General features: G+C 47.2%; 1 protein-coding gene across 1 annotated transcript; it reads right to left on the bottom strand.

Annotated features, from left to right (window-relative positions):
- Positions 1–3625: 3625 nt before the first annotated feature.
- Positions 3626–8016, bottom strand: RPS16 (ribosomal protein S16). Its single transcript, XM_080703186.1, has 5 exons — positions 7930–8016; positions 7721–7822; positions 4048–4144; positions 3903–3950; positions 3626–3805 (listed from the first exon to the last, which is right to left on the bottom strand). The coding sequence occupies exons 1-5, from the start codon at positions 7975–7977 to the stop codon at positions 3660–3662; spliced, it is 441 nt and encodes a 146-aa protein (XP_080559312.1). The 5' UTR covers positions 7978–8016; the 3' UTR covers positions 3626–3659.
- Positions 8017–13536: the final 5520 nt, after the last annotated feature.

Here is a 13536-nt window from a genome sequence, read left to right as displayed (position 1 = left end):
AAGAAAAAAAGCCAAGTGTGGTGGCTCATGCTTGTAATCCCAGCACATGGGGAAGATCCTGCAGGTTCGAATCCAGCCTCAGCTACTTAGTGAGGTTCTCAGCAACTTAGGGAGATCCTGTTTCCAAATAAAATATAAAATAGGAAGCCAGGCATGGTGGTGCATGCTTGTAATCCCAGCATTTGGGAGGTTGAGACCAGAGGACTGCAGTTCGTAGACAGCCTCAGCTACTTAGTGAGGCCCTCCGCAACTCAGTGAGACCTAAAAGAATAAAAAATTGGGCAGGGGGTATAGCTTGGAGGTCAAATGCCCCTGGGTTCCATCCCCAGACCCGCAAAATCAATCAATCAAAATAAAATAGGTCTGGGAGTGTATCCCAGAGATAGAAGGCCCCTGGGTTTCATCCCAGTTCCACAAAAAATACATAAATAAAAATAAAAATTGGGCCAGGCATGGTGGCACACACTTGTAATCCCAGCATTCGGGAGATAGAGACCAGAGAACCACAGTAGCGGACAGCCTTAGCTACTTAGGGAGGCCACTTGCAACTCAGCAAGACCCTGTTTCAAAAAATATAAAGACTAAAGCCCAGGCATGGTGGCACACGCTTGTAATCCCAGCATTCAGGAAGCTGAGACCCAAGGATCGCAGTTTGCAGACAGCCTCAGCTACTTATGAGGCCCTTTGCAAACTTAGTGAGATGCTGTTTCAAAATAAAAAATAGACTGGACCTGGTGACTCACACTTGTAATCCCGCGTTTGGGAGGCGGAAACAGGATGATCGCGCAGGTTCAAAGCCAGCCTCGCTGGCCTAAGAGACCCTGTTTCCAAATAAAAATATAAAAAATATAAATAAAAAATATTTATAAAAATTAAAAATATAAAAAATATAAAATAGAAGTTTAGCCCGGAGGTAGAAGGGTTTCCAAGAACCTCAGTACCACCAAAAAAATAATTAAATAAAGCAGGGCACACTGGCGCATGTTTGTAATCCCAGCATTTGGGAGGCCGAGACTGGAGGATCGTGAGTCACAGACAGCATCAGTTATTTAGTGAGGCCCTCTGCAACTTAGAATAAATAGGACAGGGGGTGTAGCTCAGAGGTCAGGTCAAATGTTCCTGGGTTCCATCCCCAGTATTACAAAATATAAAATAAGGCCAGGCATGGTTGGGCACCCTTGTAATCCCTGAGTTTGGGAGGCAGAGACAGGAAGATCGTGCAGGTTGGAAGCCAGCCGTGCTGGCTGGCTTAAGAGACCCTGTTTCCAAATAAAGTATAAAAATAGGTCTGAGATTGTAGCCCGGAGGTAGAAGGGTTTCCAGAAACCCCAGTACCACAAATAAATAAATAAATAAATAAATAAATAAATAAATAAATAAATAAATAAATAAATAAATTGGAGCGGGCATGGCCTGGTGGTGCATGCTTGTAATTCTAGCACTTGAGAGGCTGAGACCGTAAGATTGTGATTCACAGACAGCTTCAGCTTAGTGAGACCGTTTCAAAATAACTAAAAATAGGGAAGGTGTTGTAACTTGGAGGTCGAATACCCATGGGTTTCATCCCCAGACCCGCAAAAAAATAAAAATTGCAGCAGGACATAGTGGTGCATGCTTGTAATCCCAGCATTTGGAAGGACGGGATAGGATAGCAGTTCTTGGACAGCCTCAGGTACTTAGTGAGGCCTTGTGCAATGCAGAGACCCTATTTCATAATAAAGAATAAAACAGGGCTGGGGTTTAACTTGGAGGTAGAATGCCCCTGGGTCCAATCTCCAGTACCAGAAAAAATAAAAATTGGAGCCAGGGATGGTGGTTTGTAATCCCAGTATTTGCGAAGCTAAAACAGGAGGATCACAGTGTTGGCCAGCTTAGCTTAGTGAGATCCTTTGCAACTTAGTGAGACCGTTTCAAAAAAAAAAAACAGGGCTGGGGGTGTAGTTCGTAGGTAGAAGGCCCGTAAGTTTCAGTCACAGTAACAGACACATGCGCAAGCCGAGTATGGGGCACATGCTGGTAATCCCAGCATTCAGGAGGGTAAGACAGGATTGCTGGGGTAGTTTCCAGAGGTAGAATGTACCTGAATTCCATTCCTAGCACAAAATAAAAAAAATAAAAAGACTAAAAACTAGGGCTAGGGTATAGTTCAGAGGTACAATGCCCCTGGGTTCCATCCCTGGTACTGCAATAAAAAATTAACCTAACCATTTCCTCTGCTCTTGTCATTAACAGCAGGGCGAGATAACGAGATATAGTAGTATAGTCCTAGGAGAGAACAGCCTGGGTTACTTTAACAAGACTCAATCTCTTTTTAATCCCCCTTTGGTGGTACTAGTGTTTGAACCCAGGGACAGCTGACCAAAACTATTGTCAGCCCTTTTAACAGGGTCTTGCCAGCTTGCTGAGAGTCTAAGTTGCTGAGGGTGTCCTAGATCCTAAGATTCTCCGGAATGAGCCTCCCACGTAGCTTAGGCTGACCACCAACCTGTCACAGCCTCCCAAGAGCGGGGATTAACAATCGTGCACCACAATGCCAGGCTAAGTTTCAGTCTAAAAAAACCCAAAATCCAGCTGGGCATGGTGGAGCATGCTTGTAATCCCAGCTCTTGGGAGGCTGTGACAGGTTGGTGGTCAGCCTCAGCTACTTAGTGAGGCACTTCACAACTTAGAGACTGTTTAAAAAATAAAAAAACAAGCTGGGCGTGGTGATGCACGCTTGTCCCAGCATCCGTGAAGCTCAGACAGGAGGATTGCACAGGTTCGAAGCCAGCCTCAGCCACTTAGTGAGGCCCTCTGCAACTCAGTGAGACGCTGTTTCAACATAAAGAATAAAAAATAGGACAGGTGATGTAGCTCAGAGGTTGAATGCCCCTGCTGGGTTCCATCCTCAGACCTGGGTGGGGAAGGGACAAAGAACACAACTGCCAGGTGTGGTGGCACACGCTTGTAATCCCAGCATCTGGGAGGCTGAGTCTGGAGGATTTGGGCTTGTGAACAGCCTCAGCTACTTAGTGAGGCCCTTTGCAACTCAATGAGACCCTGTTTCAAAATAGAGAATAAGCCGGGCGTGGTGGCGCACGCTTGTAATCCCCGCGCTTGGGAGGCAGAGACAGGAGGATTGCGCAGGTTCGAAGCCAGCCGCGAGCGCTGGCTTATGAGACCCTGTTTCCAAATAAAAAAAGTATACAAAATAGGTCTGGGAGTGTAGCCCGGAAGTAGAAGGGCTTCCAGGAACCCCAGTACCACCAAAAAAAAAAAAAAAAAAAAAAGAGAATAAAAAAATAGGGCTGGGGGTAGATTGGAGGTAGAATGCCCCAAGGTTCTATCCCCAGTACTGTGAAAAATAAGATTGCAGGACCAGCCTCAACAATTTTATTGAGGCCCTCAGCAACTTAGCAAGACCCTGTTTCAAAATAAAAATAAGGCTGGGGGTACAGCTCAGAGGTACAATGTCCCAGGGTATCACTCCCAGTACCATGAAAAGCTACACATCGGTCAAGCTCTAGCCAGCAAGGGCACAGAAACAATCACCTTGGCTCTGCTGGTAAACACTTGAGGTGTAAGGAAAACAAATTTCACGTCTATCACAGAATACAACAGCAGTCCTGGGAACCTTAAAATTCCATTGTTTATTACAAATGTAAGCCCCTGTGATGGGCTTATCGGTAGGATTTCTGGTAGCGAGCACGAGCGCCAGGACCACCAAACTTTTTGGACTCGCAGCGACGGGGGTCAGCTACCAGCAGGGTCCTGTCATACTGGATGAGGATGTCCTTGATTTCCTTCTTGGAAGCCTCATCCACATCTGGAGATGCGAAAAGGTCAAGAGTTAGAGAATCATGGAAGTCGTGGGCTTGGTTGCCACACACCCACCCTCTCACTAGGAAGGACCCTTTACTCACATTTCTGGTAATAGGCCACCAGGGCTTTGGAGATGGACTGACGGATGGCTGTGTGAAGGAGACAGAATGAAAGGATTCGTGAGCTCTGTGAAGAAACTAGGGCCTTGCTCCCAGGGCCACCTCATATCCAGATCCTAGGACTCACCGTATATCTGGGCCACATGACCACCACCCTTCACACGGACCCTGATGTCCACGCCAGCAAACCGCTCCTTGCCAAGAAGCAGAACAGGCTCCAATAACTAGGGAAACGGGAAATGGGATGGGCTTTAAAGTCACAAACTGGGCAGCTTAGCAATCTCATTGGGCATTTTCCTCCTCCTCTGAGTGGCCACTGCCATCAACAGCCTCAAACTAAAGGATGGGGGTCTTAGAATGCTGAATGCTAAACATTCTAGGGTAATCACCAGGGCCATTTCCAACAGCGGAAAGCCATCCAGAGCTGTTCAGGTACCTTTTTTGAGTTCCCCACCTGAGCTCTCTGCCCTCCATTGGTCCTCAGGCACACTTCTAGAAGTCCCAATTGCAGAGCAACTAGTGCCCTGGACTTCACTTCTCAGCCCTGGGTCTTTCACAGTGCCCGTCTGGACCCTTTTGTTTTACCCACTTTAGTCTCAGCTAACAGGTCTTTTTTCTACCCTTCCCCAGCCCTGACTACTGTGGATCACTTTCTGATACTGGGTCTATCTAGGCTTTATCCCCTACTAGTCTGGGAATTCCACAAGGACCCAGAGCAATTTGAGTCATAATCCCCCCCAAATCAGCAAAATACACATGAGTCCTTCAAATAAACCCACAGCCAATCAATAAGCCACAATATCCAATGCTTGCTATATGAGCCAGGTATGGTGGTACGTGTCTATAATCCCATTATCTGAGGCTGAGAGAGGAAAGTTGCAGGTTAGAGAACAGCCTTAGCAAGTAGTGAGACTCTGAGCAACCTAGCAAGATCCCGTTTTAAAATAAAAAATGAACACACACATTGTGGCTACACCTGTAATCCCAGTACTTTGGAGGCTGAGACAGAAAGATTGAAGGTTAGAGACCAGGCTCAACAAGCTATGGAGACACTGTTTCCAAACAACAACAACAAAAAGGGCTGAGGGGTGTAGCTCAGTAGTAGAATGCCACAGGTTCAATGCCCAGTACTACCAGAAAAAAAACAAGAGGATTGCGGTTAAAAGACAACCGCAGCTCCTACTTAGTGAGGCCCTTTGCAACTCAGTGAGACCCTGTTTCAAAATAAAGAATAAAAAATAGGGCTGGGGATGTAGTTCAGTAGAATGCCCCTGCGTTCCATCTGCAGTACCACCAAAAACAAAAACCAACTACTATACAAAGGAATTTCAGCTATTGTTTCTTCTCTTTACTTTTACTGGCCCTGGGGAATGAACCCAAGCGGGGGCACTCTACCACTAAACTACACTCCCAGCCCTTGAGAGAGTCTTGCTAAATTGCTAAAGCTGGTTTCTAACTTGCCCTCCTACTGCCCAAGCCTCTCAAATACTTGGGATTACCAGTATGCATCTCCATGTCTGGGTTTAAGTACTTTTTTTCCTTTTCTTTTTTTGCAGGTCTGGGGATGGAACTCAAGGGCATTCTACCTCTGAACCACACCCCCTGCCCTGTTTTTTTACTCTTTATTTTGAAACAGGGTCTCACTAAGTTGGGGAGGACCTAAGTCTCACTAATTAGCTGAGGTTGGCCCAGAACCGCCATCCTCTGGTCTCAGCCTCCCAAATGCTGGGATTACATGCATGCACCACCACGCCCGGCTTTCAAGTACTTTCTTACTACATTCTAACTCACCCCATAATGTCTTTCCAGAATCCCCATTTCATAGTAATAGACTTAGCTGGGCAAGGTGGTGAACATTTGTAATCTCAGTACTTGGGAGGCTGAGACAGGAGGATCTCACAGGTTCAAAACCAGCCTCAGCTTTTTTTTTTTTTTTTTTGTGGTACTGGGGTTCCTGGATGCCCTTCTACCTCCGGGCTACACTCCCAGACCTATTTTTACATTTTTATTTGGAAACAGGGTCTCCTAAGCCAGCGCGCGCGGCTAGCTTCGAACCTGCGCGATCCTCCTGTCTCTGCCTCCCAAGCGCGGGGATTACAAGCGTGCGCCACCACGCCCGGCTCAGCCTCAGCTTTTTTAAGTAAGGCTTTCATCAAGTAGTGAGACCCTGTTTCCAAATAAAGTATAAAATAGGTTTGGGAGTATAGCCCAGAGGTAGAAAGCCCCTGGGTTCCATCCCCAGTACCACAAAAAATAAGTAGCTGAGGCTGTCTGTGATCCTCCTGTTTCATCCTCCCAAATGCCAGATTACAAGCGTGAGCCACCATGCTCAGCTAGTAATACACTTATATATAAGGCAGGTGTGACAGCATATGCTTGTTTTGTTTTTTGTGGGTCTGGGGATGGAACCCAGGGGAATTCAACCTCCAAGCTACACCCCCTAGCCTATTTTTTATTCTTTATTTTGAAATTGGGTCTCACTGAGTTGCAGAGGGCCTAAGTAGCTGAGGCTGTCTGTGAACCGTGATCCTCCAATCTCAGCCTCCGGAATACTGGGATTACAAGAGCATGCCACCACACCCAGCTGGCAGCATGTTTGTAATCCCAGTACTTGGGAAGCTGAGGCAGGAGGTTTACAGGTTTAAGGCAAGCCTCAGCAAATAGTAAAACTATCAACCTAATAAAAAGCCCCTGGGTTCAATCCCCAGTACCACACAAAAAAGTGCATGCATCTCCCATACATGCCAAAAATCTTTTTCTTCACAATCCTTTCAAACTTGAGGTTTAAGTTTTTTCATTTGACAAACCTAAGGCAAAGGTAAGTCTAGTCACTTTAATTAACACAGGTAGAAGAGACAGAAACTAGATTCGTTTCCTTCCATCCTGCAGGGAGGGAGAAGCCTAAACAGGGAGCAAAGGAACCTTTTTTACAGGCAGGGACTTAAATCCACTCCAATTTTGCTGTTTTAGTAGCTCCCAGAACCTACTTCAAATCATCAGCCCTTGTTCTCAGAGAACCTATGCTCTGAAGTGGGAAAATACACAGTCAGGATGCAAGAACTGTGGTATTTCTCTTGACACCTGAAAAATACCAGACTGGGTGAAAGCTATTCCAATTCTAAAAACAGCCCCTAAACTCCAACCACATTGCTACTTCCCTTGTTCCGTTTTTTACACATTCTAAAGCCCAGCCAAGCTCTATTACCAAGAGTCCCATTTTTCTGCCCCCACAGTGTGTGTGTGTCTCACTGGGGATTGCACTCAGGGATATTCTACCTCTGAGCTACACATCACGCCTTATTTTTATTTTTTGGGGGGTGATACTGGGCATGGAACCCAGAGGCTTCCTACCTCCGGGCTACTCTCCCAGATCTATTTTATATTTTATTTGGAAACAGGGTCTCTTAAGCCAGCTGAGGCTGGCTTTGAACCTGCGCTATCCTATCTCAGCCTCCCATGGGGGTAGGGATTACAAGCGTGCGCCACCACGCCAGGCTATCTCATTTTACTTAATTTTTACGGTAGTGAGGGTGGAACCCAGAGACATTTTACCTCCAAACTAACCACCAGCCCTATTTTTTAATTCCTTATTTTGAAACAAGGACTAAATTGCAGAGCACCTCACTAAGTAGCTGAGGCTGTCCACGAACCCTCGGTCCTCTCTCAGTCTCCCAAAAGTTGGGATGACAGGCGCCCGCCACCACGCCTGGCTGCCTCTGACTTTTAAGTCCCAGTTTTTGTCACTGGTTCACCTCCGCCTGCCAGAGCGCGCTGAGCAACGCCGCCCCCGACCCCAGCACCTTGTACTGCAGCGTGCGCGGCTCGATCATCTCCAGCGGGCGCCCGTTCACCTTGATGAGCCCGTTGCCTCGTTTGCAGTGCGCCACGGCCGTGGCCGTCTTCTGCGGGAAGAGAGGGAGCCGGCGGCGCCGGGTGAGCTTCGGCCCCGGCTCCGAGGTCGACTCAGACCCCAGCCCGCCCCGACCCACCCATCCAGGGCTTAGCTCACCTTGCGTCCGAACACCTGCACGGACTGAAGCGGGCCCTTGGAAGGCATGGCTGCGAGCTCAGACTAGGAGTCCACACCGCGCGGCGCCGCAACCGGAAAAGGAAAGCGCGGGGTTACCCGCGCCAGTTTTCAGGGTTTGCGCAGGCGCATTGAGCGCTGCGTCACGACAGCAGGGAGCTTTACGGTTCACGTTGCGGCAGGGGGCGGGGGCCTCTGATTGGCGGCGGGAAGGCCCTCCCCGGAAGGGGCGGAGTCTCGAAGGGACGGTTCTTTGGAGGGGCGGGGCTTTAGAGGGGCGGGGCGGGCGGGCGGGGCGGGCGGGGCGGGGCGGGCGGGGCGGGCGGGGCGGGCTTGATAAAGCCGGGTGTAGGCCCAGACATTAACTGGGTAGAGACCCTTAAGAGAGTTTTTTACACCAATAAGTTGTATGAATATAATGCACCAATAAAAAAAAATATAAAAAAATTAAAAAAAAAGAGGGAGATTATGGGCCGAAAAAAATTCCTTAAGAGGTAGTTAACAGGAAGAGGGTTTTGAAAAGGTATAGAAATACTGGGGAAAAGTTGGGCGTGGTGGAGGGTCACAGGTTACAAGCCAGCCTCAGCAACACTCAGTGAGGCTCGGATCAGCGAGACATATTTTCCAAATGAAAAATAAAACCGAGCCGGGCATGATGGCGCACGCTTGTAATCCCAGTATTTGGGAGGCTGAGACCGGAGGGTCGAGGTTCGCGGACAGCCTCAGCTACTTAGTGAGGCCCTCTGCAACTTAGTGAGACCCTGTTTCAAAATAAATAAAAAATAGGGCAGGGAGTGTAGCTCGGAGGTTGAATTCCCCTGGGTTCCATCCCCAGACCCACAAAAAAAAAAAAAAAAAAAAAAAAAAAAAAATTTAAAAATAAATATAAAATAGAACCAGGATGTAGCTCAGAGTTAGAACGCTTATGGGTTCAATGCTGGCACCACAAAAAAGAAAAAAAGAAAAAAAATTCTGGGGAAAGAAGCCAGGCGTGGTGGTGCACGCTTGTAATCCCAGCATTGGAGAGGCTGAGAAAGGAGGATTGTGACTAGAGGACAGCCTCAGCTACTATGTGGTGAGGCCCTTTGCAACTCAGTGACACCCTTTTTCAAAATACAGAATAAAAAATAGGGCTGGGGGTGTAGCTCGGAGGTAGAATGCCCCTGGGTTCCACCGCCAGTACCGAAGGAAAAAAAAAAAGGCCGGGCGTGGCAACTCAGGTTTGTAATCCAGCATTTGGGAGGCTGAGACAGGAGGATCACCGTTCCCGGTTGAGGACAGCTTCAGCTACTACTTAGGCTCTTTGCAACTCGGGGAGACCCTGTTTTAAAATAAAAAATAAAAAATAGGGCTGGGGGTGTAGCTCAGAGGTAGACTGCCTGTGGGTTCTATATCCAGGGCCGCAAAAAAAAAAAAAAAAAAATCAGGGGAAAGGTAGATTTGAGTCTGTGCTTTGTAACTTTGGTCGTCATTGTTTTCTTTTTTTAAATTTAATTTTATTCATTTATTTTTTTGGGTGCTGGGGGGATTGAATCCAGGGGCATTCTACCTCTAAGTTACATACCCAGCCCTATTTTTTTATTCTTTCTTCCTTCCTTCTTTCTTTCTTTCTTTTTGCGGGTCTGGGGATGGAACTCAGAGACATTTGACCTCCGAGCTACACCCCCTGCCTAATTTTTTATTTTTTATTTTGAAACAGGATCTCACTAATTTGTGGAGGGCCTCACTAAGTAGCTGAGGCTGTCTGCGAACCACGATCCTCCCAAATGCTGGAATTACAACCCTGTGCCTCCACGCCCTGCTAAGACCCACCCCCCTTTTGGTGGTACTAGGGGTGGAACCCAGGGGCTTTCTACCTCTGGGCTATACTCCCAGACCTATTTTATACTTTATTTAGAAACAGGGTCTCACTAAGTTGCTGAGAGCCTCACTAAGTAGCTGAGGCTGGCTTAGAACCTGTGCAATCCTCCTGTCTCAGCCTCACATGCGCGGGGATTACAAATGTGCGCCACCATGCCAGCTAAGACCCCTTTATTGTACTAGAGATCGAGCCCAGAGGCATTCTATCTCTGAGCTACACACCCAGCACTATTTTATTTATTTATTTATTTATTTATTTATTTATTTATTTATTTTTGTGGTTTTGGGGTTGGAACCCAGGGTATTCAACCTCCAAGCTACACCCCTGCTCAATTTTTTATTCTTTCTTTCTTTCTTTCTTTCTTTCTTTCTTTCTTTCTTTTTGAGGGTCTGGGGATGGAACTCAGGGGCATTTGACCTCCGAGCTACACCCCCTGCCCTGTTTTTTATTCTTTATTTTGAAACAGGGTCTCACTAATTTGCAGATGGCCTCACTAAGTAGCTGAGGCTGTCTTTGAACCGTGATCCTCTGGTCTCAGTCTTTATTCATTTGTTTATGGTACTGGGAATGAAACCCATGAGCTTTCTACCTCATGGCTATACTCGTAGACCTATTTTATATTTTATTTGGAAACAGGGTCTCACCAAGTTGTTGAGAGCCTCACTAAATAGCTGAGGCTGGCTTCGAACCTGTGTAATCCTCCTGTCTCAGCCTCCCAAGTACTGGGATTACAAGCATCCACTACCATGCCTTATTCTTTATTTTGAATCAGGTTCTCACTGAGTTACAAAGGGTCTAAGTTGCTGAAGCTGTCCCTGAACCTCAATTCTCCTGTCTCATCAATCCTAGTACTGCCGGGTGTGGTGGCACACATGGTAATCCCTGCGCTTGGGAGGCTGAGACAGGATGATCACACAGGTTCGAAGCCAGTCTTAGCTACTCAATGAGGCTCTTGGCAAAATTAGTGTGACCCTGTTTCAAATAAAATATAAAATAGGTCTGGAGTATAGCTCGGAGGTAGAAACCCTCTGGGTTCCACTACCTCAGGAAGGGGAGTAAAAGGTTTATTGGAAGTAGCAGGGAATGGGGCAAGGGTGGCTGAACACCCCCAAAGGGGCTGGAACTCTGGGTCCAGCAGCTGCCTTCAGGACAATACTTGAGAGTAGCCCAAGCCGACCTCCAGGGTCCCCATGCGATCTGCCATCTGCCAGAAAAGAGGTACAGGTCACCCCTAGGGGCCTGGCCAGCCATGATGTCCAGCAGAGGCCTTCAGGTCACTACTCAAGAGTCGCCCGAGCCACGTGCCCTCAGATGCACTCTGCCTTCTCTCAGGGCCAACATGACCTGAGAGACACGAGAGGGAGAGAAAGGAGAGAGAGAGAGAGAGAGAGAGAGAGAGAGAGAGAGAGAGAGAGAGAGAGAATGGGAATGAGAGAGAGAGAAGAGAGAAAAGCTCCCCAAAAAGGGAGGGGTTTTCAGAGTGGGTAACCGTTCTGCGGGGGCGGGGTGGGGGGGGAGGACTAAGGCTTTGTCAATTCCTGGGAATCCTCTGTTGGTTGTGGTGACTTTGGGATTCCAAGGAGAATTTGCATAGGGCATTTGCAAGTCCTTTGAAGGGTCTCCTTTCAGGAATGCCAGACTTGCTCGGTGGGTTTGTTGATTAGGAAACTCAGGATGGCTTTGTGAAGCTCTGGCCTTCTTATCTCTGAGCCTTTGGAGTTTCAGGCATTTGTCGCCCCTCAGGAAACTCAGGAAATTAACTTTTTCCTACTAAGGCCTTTTCCCTATCTGTCTATTTCCTTTCTGCCACCTCACCAGTACCACTAAAAATAAATAAATAATAAATAAAAATAAAAAATAAAAAAAAATCCTAGTACTTGGGAGGTTGAGACAGGAAGCCAGCCTCAGCTACTTAGTGAGGCTCTCAGCAATTTACTGAGACTCTATTTCAAAATAAAATATAAAATAAGTCTGGGAGCGTATCCCAGAGATAGAAATCCCCTGGGTTCCATCTCCAGTACCACAAAAATGAAAGGGAGAAAGAAAGAAGGAAAGAAAGCCAGGCGTGGTGGCGCACGCTTGTAATCCCCATGCTTGGGAGGCAGAGACAGGAGGATCACACTGGTTCGAAGCCAGCCATGCTGGCTTAAGAGACCCTGTTTCCAAATAAAAATATAAAAATAGGTCTGGGAGTGTAGCCCGGAAGTAGAAGGCTTCCAGGAACCCCAGTACCACCAAAAAAAAAAAAAAGAAGAAGAAGAAGAAAAAGAAAGAAAGAAAGAAAGAAAGAAAGAAAGAAAGAAAGAAAGGAAGGAAGGAAGGATGAGCTGGGCGTGATGGCAGTGCATGCTTGTAATCTCAGTACTTGTAAGGCTGAGAAAGGAGGGCCACTCCAGCCTCAAGTACTTAGTGAGGCCCTCCACAATTCAGTGAAACACTGGACAGCTGAGGCTGTCCACGAACCGCGATCCTCCTGTCTCTGCCTTCCAAATGCAGGGATTACAATCATGCACCACCAGGTCTGGCCTATTTTTCATTCTTTATTTGGAAACAGGGTCTTGCTAGGTTGATGAGAGTCTCACTACTTGCTGAGACTTTCCTTGAACCTGAAGAATTCGGTCTCAGCCTCTCAAGTACTGGGATTACAAGCATGCGCCACTGTGCCCAGCTTTATGGAGACATCTCAGTACCTCTTTGCTGTCATGAAGATGCTGGGGCGGCGGGGGCAGATGGGCAAGCTAGCGAAGGGGAAAGGGTGTTCAAAGAAGGATTGAGTTTTCCTTCCTTAAGTTCTGATTCTCCTCCTTGCCCAAAACTGTAGGGGAATAGAAAACATGGCGCGCTCCACTTCCTGAAGTGATCTCTTTGTGTGTAAAGGAGCTCTTTAGTAGCTCCTTCCGCAAGTTACTTTTGTTTTTATTTTGTGGTACTGGGGATGGAACCCAGGGGCCTTCCACCTCTGAGCTAAATCCCCAGCCCTATTTTATTTGAAAGCAAGTGCTAAGTTGCTGAGCCTCCCTAAGTAGCTGAGGCTGGCTTCAAACTTGTGATCCTCTTGTCTCAGCCTCCCAAATACTGGGATTATGGGCATGTGCCACCAAGCCCTGAATTTACATCCAGAACATTGTAGATTTTGTATCTGCCAACCTCCAGCAGATGGCAGCAAAGTCATCTTCCACTGACTAGAAGTATTTTCTATGTATGTGTGTGGTACAGGGAATTGAACTGACTAGGATTCTACCTCTGAGCTACACCCCCAGTCCTTTATATATATATATTTTTTGTGTGGTATCCAGGGGCTTTCTACCTGTGGCTACACTACCACACCTATTTTATATTTTATTTGGAAACAGGGTCTCACTGAGTTGCTGAGAGCCTCACTAAGTAGCTGAGGCTGGCTTCGAACCTCTGCGATCCTTCTGTCTCAGCCTCCCAAGTGCTGGGATTACAAGAGTGCGCCACCACGCCTGTCTCTTTATATTTTATTTTGAAACACAGGTCTGGTTAAGTTACTACATGCTGACCTCAAACCAGCAGTTCTCTTGTTGAAGTAGTGTCTGTTTTTTGTTAGTGATAGGGACTTGCTACACTGCCTAAATTTGAACCAGGCTGAAGTGATTCTCCCGCCTCTGCTTCCCAAGGAGATGGGAATACGGGTATGGGCCACTGTGCCCAGCTATCTGTTCTTCTTATGATGGACATTAAGTTATTATCAGTTGAGGCCTATG

This window comes from Muscardinus avellanarius, assembly GCF_963383645.1.
Source record: "Muscardinus avellanarius genome assembly, chromosome: 10".
In the NCBI taxonomy this organism is placed as follows: domain Eukaryota; kingdom Metazoa; phylum Chordata; class Mammalia; order Rodentia; family Gliridae; genus Muscardinus; species Muscardinus avellanarius.
The sequence above is the reverse complement of the archived record's forward strand: the minus strand, read 5'-3'. Positions and strand labels throughout refer to the sequence as shown.